The following is a 16,424-nucleotide window of genomic DNA, read 5'->3' as shown; positions in this document are numbered from 1 at the left end:
CGGCGGCGCGCGGCCCGTCCCCGCTGGCGCGGCCCGTCGCGGTCCGAGGATGCGGGAGGCGCCCGCGCTGCCCCGCGGCCCCGCCGCCCCCGGCGCGCCCGGGCCCGGCGCCGTGCCCGGCTTCCTGGCCAAGCTCTGGGCCTTGCTGGAGGATCCGGACAGCGACGACGTCATCTGCTGGAGCAGGGTGAGGCGGCCGCTCGGGCCCGGCCCGGGGAGGCCCGCGCGAAGGACTCGAGGGTGGTGGGGGCGCCGGGCCGGGGCTGCGGAGCCCGGCGGGCGGCGGCGGCGGAGAGCCCCCGGCTGCCCGGAGCGTGCCCAGACCGCCTCCCCGCCCTCCTCGAGGGGGTGCGGGCGGCCCGGCGTGCGCGGGGCCGTGGCCGGGCCCTCCCCCGTTGCCCGGCCCCCCCGGCAACGTGCGGGCCGCGGTGGCGGCGGGGCCGGCGCAGCGGGACATCCCCGGGGACGGCCCCGAATCCGCGCTCAGCGCTCCGAGCGGGGCAAGGACGCCGTCAGGAGCCATTAACTGCCCGCTTTCCTTCCGGAGCGGGGACGGATGTGCCCCGCGGGCGCAGGGCACGGACACGCTGACCAGGCACCCAGACGCGCCCTGTGTTTAGTTTTGTTCCCTGACGTTTTTAAATCCGTTTTTCTCCACTTTTTTCCCAGCTGTTTGCCCTTTACAAAGACAATGATGAAAAGAAACGCATTATTTTTGTCTTTTTCATGAACAATATAAAAGTGATGCAGAAAGCTCTTCCTGTTTCCAGGAAGTTTGGTCTTGGGCATATTTAAAATCTGGCACTGCCGGTGTCACACTTACCCCTGGTCACCGCTGGGTTGTGTTGTCTGAACTTTCGGTAACTGAGCAACGTTACGTGGTTATTTTTAGTGATGACATAGCACGTACAATGGAAGAATCTTGTCAGGAGCTGGGCAGGCTGATGAAAGGAGATGCAATCTCTTTAGTGGCATGAATTCCATTGGGCTTGTGCAATGCTTATGTTTATTGGGGGCAAAGGGAGTGAGTTTTTAGAAAAATTTTGCTTTGGATTAAGATCAGTGTGTCAGGGCTTTAAGAAAATTGCCTGTTCAATAGAAGTGTTCCATGTAATTGTGTTTTTGAACTCACACTTTTTAGTCCAGCCCCAAGTGTTCCCACAGACTGTTCACTTGGTGAAGTCTTTTGCTTTTCTCTGCTGTCAAAACAGTCTTTGCTGATTTATGATCTTCACTTAAGAGCAACACCTTAGAAAAGCTGTGCTTATTCACTAACTTTTACTTCTGCTTGTTTCCTAGAATGGCGAGAATTTCTGCATTCTGGATGAGCAGAGGTTTGCCAAGGAGCTGCTCCCCAAGTACTTCAAACACAACAATATCTCCAGCTTCATACGGCAGCTCAACATGTGTAAGCACCAGCACTTCCTCTGCACTCTGTCTGCCAAGTTCATGGCTACTGGGCTTTGGTTTGCATTTCTTTAAACAAGCAAATGGACTTGGCAAGTTTTTCATCCCTAAAAACCCAAGCCCTGGACTTTAGTTTGCTTTACAGAAGAAAAGATTGATGGTAGAGCGTGGTTTAGTGTTGGGTTTTTGTGTTTTAGCTCCAAGTCCTTTAGAGTAACAACTGTAAGAACATGTGCTGGTGCCTAGAGGTAGTGTGAGGTTCCCTGAGCTCCAGCATTGCTCTTGCAGCAAACCGGTGTGTACTCATGGTAGAAAGAGGCACTGTGTGCACCCTTACATCTAGAATGTGAAAAAAATAATTGCCTGGATTTTGGGGCTGCCACTGCTGTTGCCTGCTTTGCTGTGTGGGAACCAGATCAGTCCTGCACTACATTTCTCATATTGTTTTCTCTGCTCAACTTGAGAGCATCGTGTGGTAGCATTGCACAGCACATGTGCAGTGTGGCCAGGCAGAGGGTGCAGTGAGGGTGGCTCAAGGGCACAGTGCAGCATGCAGGGCTGCAGCAACCAACAGGAGTAACTGCAGAAGCTTCTGGAACTGGTGGAGGCACAAACAGCATGGGAGGTGCTGCCTTAGTTAGAATTTCAGACTGAGAGGGAGGAGCTCTCTGTCATTGCCCAGTAGGTTTGCCTGATCTCTTTAGCTGATGCCTGTGTAGGTTTTGTAGCCTGTAGCACATCTGTTTAGTCTCTGGACAGAGGGTAGATGCTTCTGTTCGTGTCCTGTGCTTGTATTTGTGAGATCCATCACTTGAGTGACTGGATAATCCAAAGAAACAATCATCTCTTCCCTTGTAGCCAGGATAAATGAAAAAAAAGTAAATATTCCTATGTAGCTATACAATGTAGTGGTAGCCTCCTTTTCATGCTGGATCTATCCTGGCTTTCTAATAATAGTTGGAGTGCATTAATTGTGTTAAAACCTTGACTGAGGAGAGACGTGGATTGGCCTGTCAGCTGAATCATGCATCTCTATCCTGTGGTGTTTGAGCAGTGATGGAAATAGAACTGGCAATGCCTTACTTTGTGCAGGCAGTCTAGTATGTAGAAGCTGCTCTGCTGCAGGTGTTTGCATAGGCAGGCATGGAATTAACTTCTTTGCCTTCCTTTATTCTGTAGACCATGGTTGTCAGGGATAAAAGGGAAAGTGTACCACTCCTCTGCATCCACTGGGGCATGATTCTATTCAAGATGTCATAATAAATCTTATTTCTAACCAACTGTTGTGAAGGCTTTTACGTGGCTGTGATGGTTTGGTCATGGCTGGCCTCTGCTGTGCAGCCTGCCAGGGGCAGACAGTGGACATATCCTCTAGCTGTGAAAATCAGAGCAATGAAATAATGAGCACCAGGAAAGGCTACCTTGGCTGTTTTTCATAGTTTCTGCACTCAGTAACTGTAGTGCAGTGGCTGTTTTGGTAACATTGGACTTTTCTTAAGCTGTATGTATTCCAAGTCAGCTTTCAACTGCAAGAAGTGGCTTTGTTGATTTCCTCTCCACAGATGGTTTCAGGAAGGTGATTGCTCTGGAGAATGGTATCATTACAGCAGAGAAAAGCTCAGTCATTGAGTTCCAGCACCCTTTCTTCAAGCAAGGGAAGGCACATTTACTGGAGAACATCAAGCGCAAGGTACAGTCTAAGCACATGTTTACTTCACTTGGTAACAAAAAGTGGCTTATCAGGAGTTTGTATGGGTGTTCCAAACACAGCCAGCAAATACCATGGGAGCCAAGGTAGCTCCCTCACCGTGCCAGGCCAGTGCTTGGCTGGGCCTCCTTGTGCCAGTGCTTAGACAAAACTTGCTTTGAACTGGGGTAGGACCATGTTCTGTCTCATCATCAAACCACAGCCCTTCTCCACAGAGTTCATATTCCTGATTGCAGCTTAGCAAGGTCTGCAGTTCTGTCAGCATCTCCAGCTCTGAGAAAGGCACAAAGTAAAAGAAGCAAAAGAAAATACATTCCCATTTGGCACTCATTATAAATAAGCAAGGAAATCAGTAATCAGTTCATTTGGATGAGTTTGCTTTAATTATATTGCCCCTCCAAAACTGTTGCCACTAAGCTACATCCTTATGAGCACTTTCTGCTTTTCTTTTGTCTGTTCAGGCCTTGTGTGACCTGTTTCTGCACAGATATTTATCCTCTATTGGCACATTACAGCCCATAATATCCTGAGGAAGAGAGTATCATGATACATCACATTGACATTTGAACAGCAGGATCTTTTCTTTAGGCTGTTGTCAGGTGTGGCTGCATTGCCCAGGGCAATAAAAGCCCAGCATAGGCTGGAGAGGCACAATGATGTTTGGATTGATTCCTCACTGAGCTGCCCCTGCTGGGAGCCAGGATCGATGCAGTGGCACTGCCTGGGGCCTGTCCCCCCCTGCCGTGTGCCCAGCGTGTCCCAGCCTGCACGCCTGGCAGGGCAGGTGCACCCTGACGTCAGGTGTGGCACCATGTGCCCCAGGGGCGGTGCACTGGGTGGAGTGTTCTAGATGGAAAGACAAAAGCTCTGCTCTGTGCCAAGGATATTCGTGTGAAGTGTTGAATATGTTGGTGAGAGATGTTCTTTGTTGTGCAGGAAATGTTAGTGGTTTGTTTTTTTTTTTTTTTTGTAAAGCAGTCATTAATTACCTTGCTCTTCTACGGCCTGGAATGGGGCCATATTCCAGTATTGGCTCTAAAGTGTATTTCAAGCCTCTGTCTGGAATGCAGGTTTGAATGCAAGACTTGCTTTGCTTCCTCCCTTTCACTTTTAGCTCTGCTGCTGTGCAGACACCCTGTGTGTCTTCACAGAATACCAGACTGGTTTGGGTTGGCACCTTAGAGCTCATCTTGTTCCACCCAGTGCCATGTGCTGGGACACCTCTCACTACACCAGGGTGCTCCAAGCCCCATCCAGGCAGGGATGGGAATGGGACTGCTAAGTTTCCCTGGGCAGCCTGTGCCAGTGCCTCAGCACCCAAGGACTGGACACCCTGATTAGCCAGTTGGGGACTCTGAAGAGCAGTTCCTTGTGCTTGGGCAAAATTTATACTGGCCAAATTTTTTTGGAGGCCAGCTGGCTGCATTTGGAATTTCCATCCAGTTCCTACAAATTTTCATTGTCTTCCCACAGAGAGGTGATGTGAAGAGAAATCAGACAGCATTGAATTCCATTTGGGATGCACCCTGTGTACATTAGCATAATTTATTAACTGCAGCAAACAGCAGAGCATCTAGACTGCAGACAGGGAGGAGAGCTGTCAGACCCTTCAGTGCATCCTTTGCACCATGGGATTGTGTCAAGAAAGTAATTAGTCATGTCTGAGAAGTGATTGCACAATAGCTGTGTTGTGTTCCAGCACAAAGGGATGGGATGTTGGTTTATAGCACCATTGGTTCATTTCTGACCATTCCACTCCCCTTTGGAAGACAAGATGTGTGAGCCAGCCTGCACAGGAGTTAGCTCACACCTCAGCAGGCCAATACCACATTGGTGCTTTCATCTCTCCCATGGAATCCACATGAGATGCTTTCACATCCTCCTTGGAATTTAGCAGAGTAACAAGAAAACTCCCAGCAGGCTGTAAGTTGGGAGGGACACCTGGTACGACTCCATGTGGCTCAATTATAGTCAGTATTTGGCAAATTGAGTTTCAAAATTATGTCCACAAAACCTGGCTGTGTCACTCAGACATGTGCATGTGATGCACTCTAGACCTGTCTTTTTCCAAGTCCTGAATTGTGCTGCAGCCAACAATGATTCTGCTGCATAGAGAGGTGGTGAAGGAACTGAAAATGTTTAATTTAGAAGTGCAGGAAGGAGATGGTGAACTTTCTACTCTCTGATGGCTTTTCCACCATCGTTTGAAGCAGCAGCATTCACAGATTGTGCTGTGAGCAGAAGAACGGTTTGGACTCTTCCTTCTGCAGCCAAGTCTCCATAACTTTGGAATGTCACTGAGTAGAGAGGTAGCAGAGGAAACACCAATAGGGGACTCTGCAATTCAACTGATGTGGGATGAATTTTCAGATTGAGTAGAATGCATCTAACTAGACACCTTCATCTCCTGGTAGCTTACTGGAAATTTATTATTCCTTTGCTGGCAGATTTATCCACACCTAGAAGGAATATGATCATCTTGTTCTTCCACTGTCAGCTGTGGGGTTTTTTTGGCTGGTGTTCACTCTGTGACACTAGAGGGCAAACTGTCACCAGGCCTGGCAGGGAACCCCCAGGGAATGCCCTTTGCAGTCAGTGGTTTTTATTGTGAATTACAGTCATGAATCTACTGTCTCCAGGTTCAAAGTGCTAATCTCATGTTTTCATTGGCATCTGGTTTTGTTCATACAGTGCAGCCTGTCCTAAGGATTGTCACCTGTAGTAGTTGTGGTGTTTTGTGCCATGTAAGAATTGCAGCCTTACCTGATCTTGTAATGGGGCCTGGTCCTGCCCTGCAGACTGGCTGCACTCTCCCTGCACCAAGGAGCATGCACTGTTTGTAGTAAAGTGTGTGTACCTATTCCAGGTGTCTGCAGTGAGAACTGAGGATCTCAAGGTCTGCACAGAAGATTTGCACAAAGTCCTGTCGGAGGTGCAGGAGATGAGAGAGCAGCAGAACAACATGGATGTCAGGCTGGCTAACATGAAGAGGTAGACTCGGCTGTTTTGGGGTGCTTATGCATTGAGTGTTTCTTATATCTGATGGAGATTGGCTAAATATGGGTTTCATTTGAACTGGAAACAGGTGAAGCTATATTTTTTCCTAAGAATGCCCATTCCACCCCACACAACATTCTGAATCTTGTTTGGTTTTGTACTTCAGTTACAGACTGGAGATTTAGACTGGGTGTTTGTTGGCTGCCTTGAGATTTCACTCTGGTTGCCAGCACCTGTAGTAGTTTTCAGGTCAATAAAAGCATTTCATTTTTTGAATACAAACAGGGTTGGATGCAGTGAGGGACAATTGGTGTTTTGTTTTCTTTCTAACTGGAAGTGGACTTTGCACATCCTTGTCTCTGTTCTCTCAGATCCCCTTCATATAGGCACTGATAATTCATTCAGGTCGTTGCTTTGCCAGCAGATATCAACCAGAGTCCAGGAGATACCTTTCTCTCTCTCTGTTCCTTAAAAAAAAAATAGCCAAGCCCTTTGAACACCACCTTTAGATCTGTCCCAAGGCTATCAGTGTTTGGAAATAGGCTGAGTGTAACACAAAGTCCTTATTCAACAGCTTTGAGGCTTTGAAGGAATACCTCAGATCAAGACTATTGGTGGAGCAGCAGAGGATGAGGGTGTCTTTTTAAGTGAGTGTTTCATGCTGCTGATGGAAAATGGAGTTAAGTTAACCCAGAGTTTGTTAGTGGATCAAAATAACTGAGGGTTAGTTATCCACAGAGGGAATGTTGCCATTGGTTCTTCAAGGTACTCTAAAAGTTTAAAAGCTGTAAAACTAGAGCATATAAAGTAAACTCTGTTCATCCTCTGTCTTCTGATTTATTCTGCATTGCAGAGAAAATAAGGCCCTGTGGAAAGAAGTGGCAGTTCTAAGGCAGAAGCACAGTCAACAACAGAAGCTGCTGTCTAAGGTACCATTGCAGCATCTTCAGTGCTACCATCCTTATTCCTGCCTCTGTGATACTTCATGGCATTCTTTGCTTATGTAGAATGACAAATGACACAGAGCTGAACAGGCTGTATTAATACAGCATAAAGAAAATGGTCACAGTTCCTGAGTGTCCCAGAAGTAGCACAGTAAAGAACCACGAGCAAAGCACTAAGGAAAAGTCATAGTAGGATGTCAGTGTGTGGAGACAGTGCATGGTAACAGGAGCCCAGAACTTGAGAGATTGCAGGCACATGGAATGGAGTCTGTGAAAGATCTTGGATACACTTAGACCACTTGAGAAGTGAACTTGGAACGCAGAAACTGTAGGAGTTTGCACGCTGGAAAAAAATTTTCTCTGGTTTATTCCTCAGCTGTTTCTGGTCTGGAATCCTCTAGTGACTTGTGCTGCTATATTGCATTTCAAAAAAAAGCCAACTGTGCAAAGTGAGCTAATTTTTCTATGCAGTTTGTAACTCTTGCTTTATTCTTTAAAATACAATTGCAAATGTTTTTTTTTTAATACCTGTTAATTTCTGTCATGTAACTATATAATTTTATAGTAAAATCTGAATTAAGAATTAATTATTAGGATTGCTAATTGACCATTTGGTTTTGGTTTTCTTTTGTCTTTCCTTTTAGATTCTTCAATTTATACTAAGTTTGATGCGAGGAAATTATATTGTTGGGGTCAAAAGAAAAAGGTAATTACTTGATAGGTCCCAGACCAGTGCCAGATGTGAATTGTAGGGATAAATCAGGTTCTATTGCGTGACAGGTATTTTTATCACTTTTATATTCAAACTTGAGAAAGCTGATGGAAGTTCAGTCAAGCACAATATAATTATCACTAAAAGAGTTGGGAAGGGAATATTCTGTACATTTTCAATTCCAAAGGGCACAGTTATCAGAAATGATAAATCACAAAATGTGCACACGTGACTGACTTCTTCCCAACCGCAGTGTGTGTGTAGGACAGGCTGCCTGCAGTACCCTGCCCAACACACAGTCCCAAAAGCCAGGCTGCTTGGGAGGCAGGAGTGACAGCCATTGCTGCCTGTCCTTGGCACTGCTGCAGCTCTCCCTGTGGCAGGCAGGATGAACTAAAGCTCTGCTCTGTCTCAGGTCCCTCACGGATGCTGCGGGTGCTTCCCCCTCCAAGTACAGCCGTCAGTATGTGCGCATCCCTGTGGAGAGTGGCCAAGCTGTAAGTCTCCCCAGGGACACAGGCAGTGGGTTGGACAGGATGAAACACAGTGATATCAGTCTTCCTCATAGCTACAAATATCCTAACTTGGTAATTAAATGCTCTCCCCTTTGTAATGGGCAGCTTTAGAGCAACACTCTGGCTGTAACATCATGCAAATCAGTGCAACTGGTCACAGATGAAATGTGAACAGGAAAGGGATGCTGCAAGGAGAATGGGGCTTCAGTATGAGAAAAGGTCAGAGCCTGTTGTTTACTCATTCTGTGCTGTATCTGCAGATGGCTTTTTCTGAACATAGTGCAGCTGAAGAGGATGGAAATGGTACAGGTCTGATAATCCGAGATATCACTGACACCCTGGAAAATGCCACCAATGGCCTCCTTGCTGTGGCACACACAAGTGGCAGAGCCAGGTATGTCCAAAATATATGAAGTATTTATGCTTGGGTTGATTACTGGGTAGTTCTGTTAATGTTGATGATCCATCTGGGGAGCGGAATGCCTCTCTGAATGTCCATTTGTGCATGACAGGCCTGTTGTAGGCTTTCCTTCTGCAGCATGTAGCATTGGTCATTGTCAGAGCTCATGTCTCTTCAGGAGTCCCTGGAGGCCTGTCAGGCTGATGGCATTGCAGGTTTAATTTGCTGAGACTTTTCTGTCTATTCAACAAATGAACACATACTTGACTTTTCAACTGAGCAGGGAATGCCTATATAGGTTTCTAATAATCCAAAATGTATATAGATTGCTAACAAATCAAGATGTATAGTTGTATTTCCAGTTTCAATACTGCTCTCACTAATCATATCTGAGGGAAGGCAAGAGATTTTACTGAAAACTATTTAGTTGTTAATGCCCAGAGTAAAATATGGAATCTGATTTGTAATCTTTTTCTTTCTAGAGTCTGTCTGTTAGGAGTTTCCCTCCTGCCTAATTCCTATATACTATATTGCTGCTTTTTGCCTGGGAAAAAGAGATATTTTGCTCTGATACGTGGTCTCTGTATAAGCTGTAGTAAGAGATTCTTCATCTGCCACTTTGCTGCTTTTTCTAAAGACCAGTTTGTTACTTGAATCCTTGACTGGCCTAATCTTATTTAGATTTGAGATAGTAGACCTGAAATGAATAGTAATGCAGTTGATAAACTCTCCTATGTGTTGTTTCTGTTTGGGTCACATTTTAGAGAGCCACAGGCAGCTCTAGATCCTGGCTTGTCTCTTTGTCAAGTATCACAGCCAAGTGAGTTAAGTTGTGCAGAACCTGTCCCATCAATTCCTGTAAACGATGTCAGCAAACCCAGTGAAATAGGCACGGCTGCTGTGGAGCTCCACACTGCACAGCCAACTGCTCCAGAGGACCCTGTGTCAGTAATTGACTCCATCTTGAATGAAGGCAGCTCTGGAAACCAAAATGATCCTTTGCTGGACAGGTATGAACTTGTTTCTGAAAGGTGTTACGCTGTTGTCACCTTGTGGGATGCTGTTAGAGTTCTGGAGGGTGTGTTGTTTGGCACAACACAGGGAATTAGCTTTTGAATTGTCACTGGCAAAGTGAATTCTCTACACCTTTGAAAAAGCCAAGTGTTGGCATCACACATTGAGAAAGGGCAAGAGTCCCTGTCACCTTCATGGTGACACGTGTGCCTGACTGCTGGTGCGTGCGTCAGTGTGTCCTGTCAGCCCGCTGCTGTCACTGCCAGGGGCTGCCAAGCAGCAGATGCAGGGCACTGATCTCAGGTGGCATTGTGGGCACTTTGTTCCTGGTGGTGGATTGTCCTGGTGGTCATCTCACTGTACCTTTCCTCCTCTGCCCCTCATTTGTACAAAGCTGTTTCCCATGTGCCCTGTCAGATCACACAGATCAGGGGTGCAGGCTGTGGGTTCCTGCCCCTCTCTGGCTGCAGGGAGCTGTATCAAGGACAGACTTTAACCCTTGCACCTACAGCTCTTCTGCTGTGGTCAGCAGCAGGTAGGAGGGTGTGGGGTGATGTCCCAGCACTCATGGTCTGAAGGCCCTGCTGTACCTTCCCTCCTGGCACTGCAGGATGTGGGGCAGTGCCTTGGAGCTGCCCGTTCCTCATGCAGGGAATTCAGTACAGGAGCACCTCAGGGCACAGCAAGACATGCAGTGTGGGCACTGTGCCTGCAGTGCCTCTCAGGTTCTGCACTGTCCCTCATGTCCTTCCCACTGTCCCTGGAAACGTGTCCAGTTTGGCAACAAGCCGATGTTTCAAAGTAGGTGGAGTTCCTTCAGGCCCAGATTATTTCCAGCCCTTTGCTTTTCATTTATTGTCCCAGGGCAAAGCCATCAGACCTTTGTTTAAACACAGATACTGGTGCACAGGCTGGGATCTGAGAACGTTCAGCAGGCACTCAAATGAGGGAGGAAGTAGGTATGGAAGGAGGAACTGCTTTTTGACCTGGTAGCTGTGGCTGTGCTTGCTGTTCAGGTAGCCTTCCCTTGTACCTGTACCTCAAAGAACTGGGAGTTAAAGGTGATGTGGGAATGTGATTTCATCCGTTTGGCTGTTCTGGTTTGTAGGCAACCTGCCCTGTGGGGCAAGAGAAGGCCCTGCCTGCCAGCTGTGCCTTACAGTGCTATGTAATTCTGTCTTTTTAGAGAGGAAATTCAGGATTTTCTGAACTGCATCGATGCCAGCCTTGAAGAGCTCCAGGCAATGCTGTCAGGGAAGCAGTACAACTTCGGTGCCGAGGCCTTCAGCGACGTGAGTGCCTTCTCACTGTTCTGAGAAATACTGCTCAGGCTGTGCCATGAAATGCTGCTAGTTTAGTTCATGTTGTAATGGGTAAGAGTCAGCAGCATCTTGAAAAGCAAGTAGTTACAAATAGAATTATCTGTAGGTATTCACAGTGTACAAGGTAATACTGGGAGTCTGTCTGGGTCATACAGGATTCCTGTTCTGCAGAACTGAAGGGAGGGAAAAAAAGGAAAAAAATTTCCTTACTTCTCCTTCTCAAGCCTAATCACATACCATCACATCCTGATATACATCATTGTATTTGATCCATTTGGATGATATGGAATGAAACTCTGGGAAATAGGGTGACCTTTTCTCCTCCTGTGACCTCAGTTTACCACCACAGCTTGAAGCTCCCAGCTGAAGGCCCATGGAGGTGCCACTGGCCCTGTGCTTCAGTGGAAGGAGCAGCTCACTGGGTCCTGCAGTCCTTTCAGGAGCTCTCTGCAGTTTTATTTCAAGAACTGTATTGGTTGACATATGATCTGGTTTTATTTTCAGACATTTAATCCGGAGCTGCCAGCCCTGGATATGAACTTGATGGAAACTCCCCCTGGTATTGAAAATGTAAGAGTAAGATTGATTTCTGTGCTGGGGAGGGCAAATGTGATGCTGGGAGTTGAATCTTGCTTGATGCAGCTCAAGGGTGGGAACGGGGTTGGTGGCACTGGGTGACACTGCTGGTTCATCTCATCCAGCTGACTCCAGGGTTTCAATTATCAATGTTGGCTTGTTGGAATTTAGGAGGGATCTCAAGATGATAATTTCCAGTCCTACATTCCTAGTGCAGTCATACACTTGGAATGCCTGTCTGAAGGAAGACTAAAAGAAAAGAACTGAATGAAAACTGTAATGCAATATACTGTAGCTGTTCTGAACATAGCTCTGTGGGATTTCCTCAGAAGATACACAAAAGTTCAGCACAAACTTACTTCTCTTGGTGCAGTTCCTAAAATTGATTCATACTACTAAAAAAATAGCCCTGCAAGTGTTATTTTTGTTGTAGTCTGAAATAATATTTAAACTAAGATTTCCCAGTCAGAAGAGCTTTGACTACAACTGATAGAAAATGCAGCTGTGTTTAAGCAGTGCCTGCAGAATTCAATTACATGATGAAATCATGTTTAACTGTTATCCCAACAAGACCCATTATAATTAAAACTTCTGGTTTGGAAGGTAGAACAAATATTTGCTAGTCAAAAACTTGTTTTGTTTAGTAAGTTAAGTTTGTCTGTATTTCACTGTGCCTCCTTCTGAGAGCCCCTATGTGCAGGCCTTTGTGTGCAGTGACAGGATCACTGCTCGGTTGCTCCATTTCTGTACTCCTTCTTTCACATCTAATTCTGTTCACCAGTAAAGTCAGTAAAGACTTCCATTTCATTGTTGTTAAACATTCTGTCATAACTCTCTGTCTGCTTTGTTTCAGATGGCAAACTTGGCAGAGAGCACTGAAGGTCTGGGAGCAAGTGAGAGGGAAACAGCAGGAAGCAAAGGTGGGCAGGAAGGGATCCTGAGCTCTGTGGCAGCTCCATTTCAATTCCATTGAAATGGAATTGCTGTAGCCTGTAATGTCTCCTTCTTTGGTCTGGGCTTAAGCTTTTTGTGAAGACGGATGTTTCACTGATCTTGAAGCTGTGCCTCAGTCTTTAAAGGCCCATCCTGTGCCCTGAGGTTTTTCACACTGAAAACCTGGGTCCCATCCTGTGTTCCTTTTCACACAAATGCCACAGTGAGGAGCAGATCTGCCAATGCCCCTGTGGCAGCATCTCCTGCACAGGCTGTGATCCCCCAGAGGCAGAGCTGCTCAGCTTTCCCCTGCAGTGCTGCCATTGCAGAGCTGCTCAGCTTTCCCCTGCAGTGCTGCCATTGCATGCTGTGAGAGTCAGGGCCTTGGAGTGGCCTTCAGGCACTGATGTTTGGAGGCTCAGGGGCATTGGCTTCACTCTGACAGCCATGGGGTGTGGGGTTTGTCCCAGCCCAGCTTGGGCTTTCCTGTAGTGCACCAAGTCTGAAGCAACCTCTCCAGGTTTCCTTGCCTTGAATAAGAGTCTTCAGTTGATGAAACACTTTGAACTGTTTGTTTTTCCCTCAGATATGCAGCTGATCCAGTACAGGGCCAACCCTCTGCTTTCCTTATTTGAAGAGCTGCCTTCAGGTGAAGCTGCAGGGAAGGCAGAGGATCCCAAAGACTTTCTGCTGCCTCCCCTGGAGGAGAAACCTGCTCTCCAGCCTCCATCAGCCAGTGGAACTGTGGTGCCACTTGCAGCTCCAGCAAGCCAGGCCGAGCCTCTGGACACTCTGGGAATGGGTGATGCACCTCTCCTCCCAGAAGATGGGAATGGAGAGTATAAACTATTTCCACTCTTGCTTCTCAGTCCTGTTGCTAACTTCATAGATGAGGCCTCTGAGATAGAAATTTCTTGAACTCATAGAACATCTGTAACCAGCTTAGTGCTATGGAATAACCACCAAAGGAGTGAAGCAGCAAAAAGTGTGAGCTGGGTCCTCACCTGCTCCTGGGGACCCTGCTCTGCACAGACAAATGGGAGTTCTCTTGCTGCAAGCAGGGAGCACATCTGGGAGAACTGAACACAAGCTCAACAACAACAAGAGCTGGTGGAGTGAAGGCACCAGACAGAGGGGAAGAACAACAACCCTGTAAACATACCACAGTGTATTCCATAACTTTTTATCCAATATTCTTATTGCAAGAGGAAATCTGTTTGTATCCTGTTTGTAAAGTTTGGCTGGGTTTTTTTGTTGGGGGGTGGTGTTTGTTTTTATTAGCTGGATAGTAATGTGGTGTGTAATATTTTAAACCTGGGTTTTACTCTTTGGAGAGCCTGCTTCAATAGGTGGCTTGCCTACTGTTTGAAATTAAGTTGTTTTTAAATTTTGTTTTTAATTTGAGATTTCTTTTTATGATAGTTACTGGCTACGATTGTTTGCATCTGCTTAGATTACTTTCATACTCCTAGATTTGCTCCTAGGTTTAGGGAACATTTTTCCTATGGAAAATGACATTTAACTGTGGAGTATTATTTTTTAACATGCTAGCACACATCCATTGCCCTGGATTGTAGGAGTTGTGGTAGGAAGTGCTTGCCCTCCTGTGTAGTGCTGATTTCTCATGCACATTGCATGGCAGTTCCGGGGTAACCTGCCCCCAGTTCACAGGTTGTGTGTCCTTGGAGATAGTCACTAGGACTGATTCATGTTTAGCAAAGGCCAGCAGCTGTCCCTGAAATGAGAAGGGGAGCCCTGGGGTGCCTTGCACTGACTCACATTAAGGTGTCTCTGCTGGTAGCAGCTTTTGTTCCCTGCCCCTGTATGGACTCAGGTTTCACGCTGCAGTTTCTGCCCGTGGAATCTTAAAACCAAATCAACCAGATGCATCTGAGTCTTTTGACAATGATTTACACAAACTATTCTACTTCACCAAAAATTCATCCCCAAAGTTTCTTTTGGCACTGTTTCCCAAGCTCTCTGAGCAGCTGCCCTGTGGAGCCCAGCCCCAGTGTCAGTGGAGCAGCAGGGTGTGTGCTGGTTCCAAGCATGGCACAGCTCCACCAGCCCGCACAAACCTGCTCTGTGCTGAGGTGACAGCAAACTGCTGGGGCTGCAGGAGGCCTGGATGCAGGTAGAAACCCCCTTGGATAATATCACCTGCCAGCACAATTATTTTAAATTTTTTCCAGTTTTAGGAATTCAGGCTACCTGCAGGCTTTGTTCTCTCTAATGTTCCTGATCTAACAAGTGCTGAGCTCTTTCATATTCAAGAATCCAAGGTAGATATTCTGAAGCCTGCTAGATAATGCATGTTACCTGTGCTGGCCCAACTTCATTGGATTTGTGCTTCACTGTCAAATCTCTGAGTTGCAGAGGAAGGTCCTGCTCCTGAGTGTGTAACACCTTCAGTGTGATTTTATTTCTGTGCTTCTGTACCTGTTTTTACCTCGTGACCCTTCTCGTTTCCATCTTTTGAATTGCCTTTTGTCAAGTTTGTCTTATTCAAGCCTTCAGTCTTTCTTTCACTGACTTGTTGAGGTCGAGGGCTGAATAGTCTCAAGTTTTCATGAGCTGAAGGGAGAGGGGGAGGTGAGCATATTGCATCTGTCCAGGTCAGGTTTGGTTTGTTAATTCTTTCCCAAAGGCCAGAGTTTTGCCAAGAGTGAATCAGTGAAAACCAGGCTTTTGTGGTGTGCTGTTTGACAGCACCATGCAGACAGCAGAGTTCTTTGGGAGGCTGATCTGTGCCTCTGACTCCCTGCACTGGTTGGACTCTAATTTCTGTCATGGATTAGTGTCCTGTTCCTCTGTCTCAGAGTCATCTCCCCTCAGCGCAGCTCACTGTCAGGTATTGGGTCTGAGTGCATCATGGGTTTTTAATACACTTTCTCTCTTAAGAAGCTAAGAAACCAAGGCTTACAAAAATTGCAAAAAGAAAAAAAAAAGTTTGTAAATCTATGTGTCTGGTTTATGTACAGGTCCGGGAAAAGTATTTGTGCAACTTTCCTAAGAAAGATTGCAATGGAAAGGGGAAGACTGAATAACAAAAAAAACCCACATGCTGAAGTAATTAAACTCAAGAATTGCAAAAAGATTACTGTGTTTCTTGTACGTTCTTTGTGTTCCTGTTTGTGCCAATGTTTCTCAAACCTGTTTACTGATTTCTCCAGAATTAAGACCTTTCATGCTCCTGGGGCGTGGTCTCATGATGCAGCTGCTGCTGGTTCAGGATGAGGAAAGGGTGATGAGGAAAGCCTGGTGCCTGTTTCCAGAGCATGGGAGAACAGCACCTGGGACTGGTTTTTCAAAAAGTTTGATGTGAAAGCTCAGAATACCATGTGTGCTGAAAAATACACCAGATTTAGGGCACACCTGCACATATTCACCATAGACCCCAGTAGGAAAGGCCCTGAGCTCCATAAGGTATGGATTAAAATATTCACTGGAGACAGTGAATGGAAATGGAACAGAAGGAAATGGAACAGCCCAGATCCTCCGTAGCATCAGGCTGACCCCAGATCCGGCACCCCTGTGCAGACTGCCCAGGGTAACTGGCACCACAGGCATTACAGTTTCTGTGGGATTTTCCTTGCAGTAAGGAGCTGTTGAGCATTTCCACTGCCAAGGAAAAGGATATTTATACAGAACATGCTGCTCTTCAGGACAGGGACAAGGACACAGCAGTGGAGTTGCCATGTGGAGCTATGGACAGACTGCTGTGACAAGCTGGCTGAATCTGCAGCACAGAGCACCTCCAGCCCAGGCTGTGCCCGAGGGCCATGGCCAGGCCCTGGGTCAGCAGCCCCCTGTGCCATTCTGGGTGGGGCCCTGCCCCTCTGCAGCCTGAGGTGTCACCAGTTTGTCACTGTGACCACAGGGCCCCGCTGCAGCGG

The 16,424-nt window shown here is 46.7% G+C and overlaps 1 protein-coding gene across 1 annotated transcript; it reads left to right on the top strand.

The window, feature by feature from the left end:
- Window positions 1-13: 13 nt before the first annotated feature.
- On the top strand, window positions 14-15,625 carry LOC135447622 (heat shock factor protein 3-like). The gene is made up of 13 exons (XM_064712634.1): window positions 14-187; window positions 1,300-1,408; window positions 2,970-3,097; window positions 5,982-6,106; window positions 6,966-7,041; window positions 7,701-7,762; window positions 8,184-8,265; window positions 8,544-8,677; window positions 9,448-9,693; window positions 10,884-10,989; window positions 11,524-11,589; window positions 12,449-12,515; window positions 13,115-15,625. The coding sequence occupies exons 1-13, from the start codon at window positions 50-52 to the stop codon at window positions 13,444-13,446; spliced, it is 1,671 nt and encodes a 556-aa protein (XP_064568704.1). The 5' UTR covers window positions 14-49; the 3' UTR covers window positions 13,447-15,625.
- Window positions 15,626-16,424: the final 799 nt, after the last annotated feature.

Source organism: Zonotrichia leucophrys, chromosome 4A, assembly GCF_028769735.1.
Source record: "Zonotrichia leucophrys gambelii isolate GWCS_2022_RI chromosome 4A, RI_Zleu_2.0, whole genome shotgun sequence".
NCBI classification, from domain to species: Eukaryota; Metazoa; Chordata; class Aves; order Passeriformes; family Passerellidae; genus Zonotrichia; species Zonotrichia leucophrys.
Note: the sequence above shows the minus strand (reverse complement) of the source record. Positions and strands in the feature narration are given on the sequence as shown.

Bases quoted from the DNA above. Each gene is read 5' to 3' on its own strand.
- LOC135447622 (XM_064712634.1), top strand. From the start codon at position 50: ATGCGGGAGGCGCCCGCGCTGCCCCGCGGCCCCGCCGCCCCCGGCGCG. The intron at 6,107-6,965 runs GTAGACTCGGCT...TCTGCATTGCAG, and splicing joins AGGCTGGCTAACATGAAGAG to AGAAAATAAGGCCCTGTGGA. The intron at 8,266-8,543 runs GTAAGTCTCCCC...CTGTATCTGCAG, and splicing joins CTGTGGAGAGTGGCCAAGCT to ATGGCTTTTTCTGAACATAG.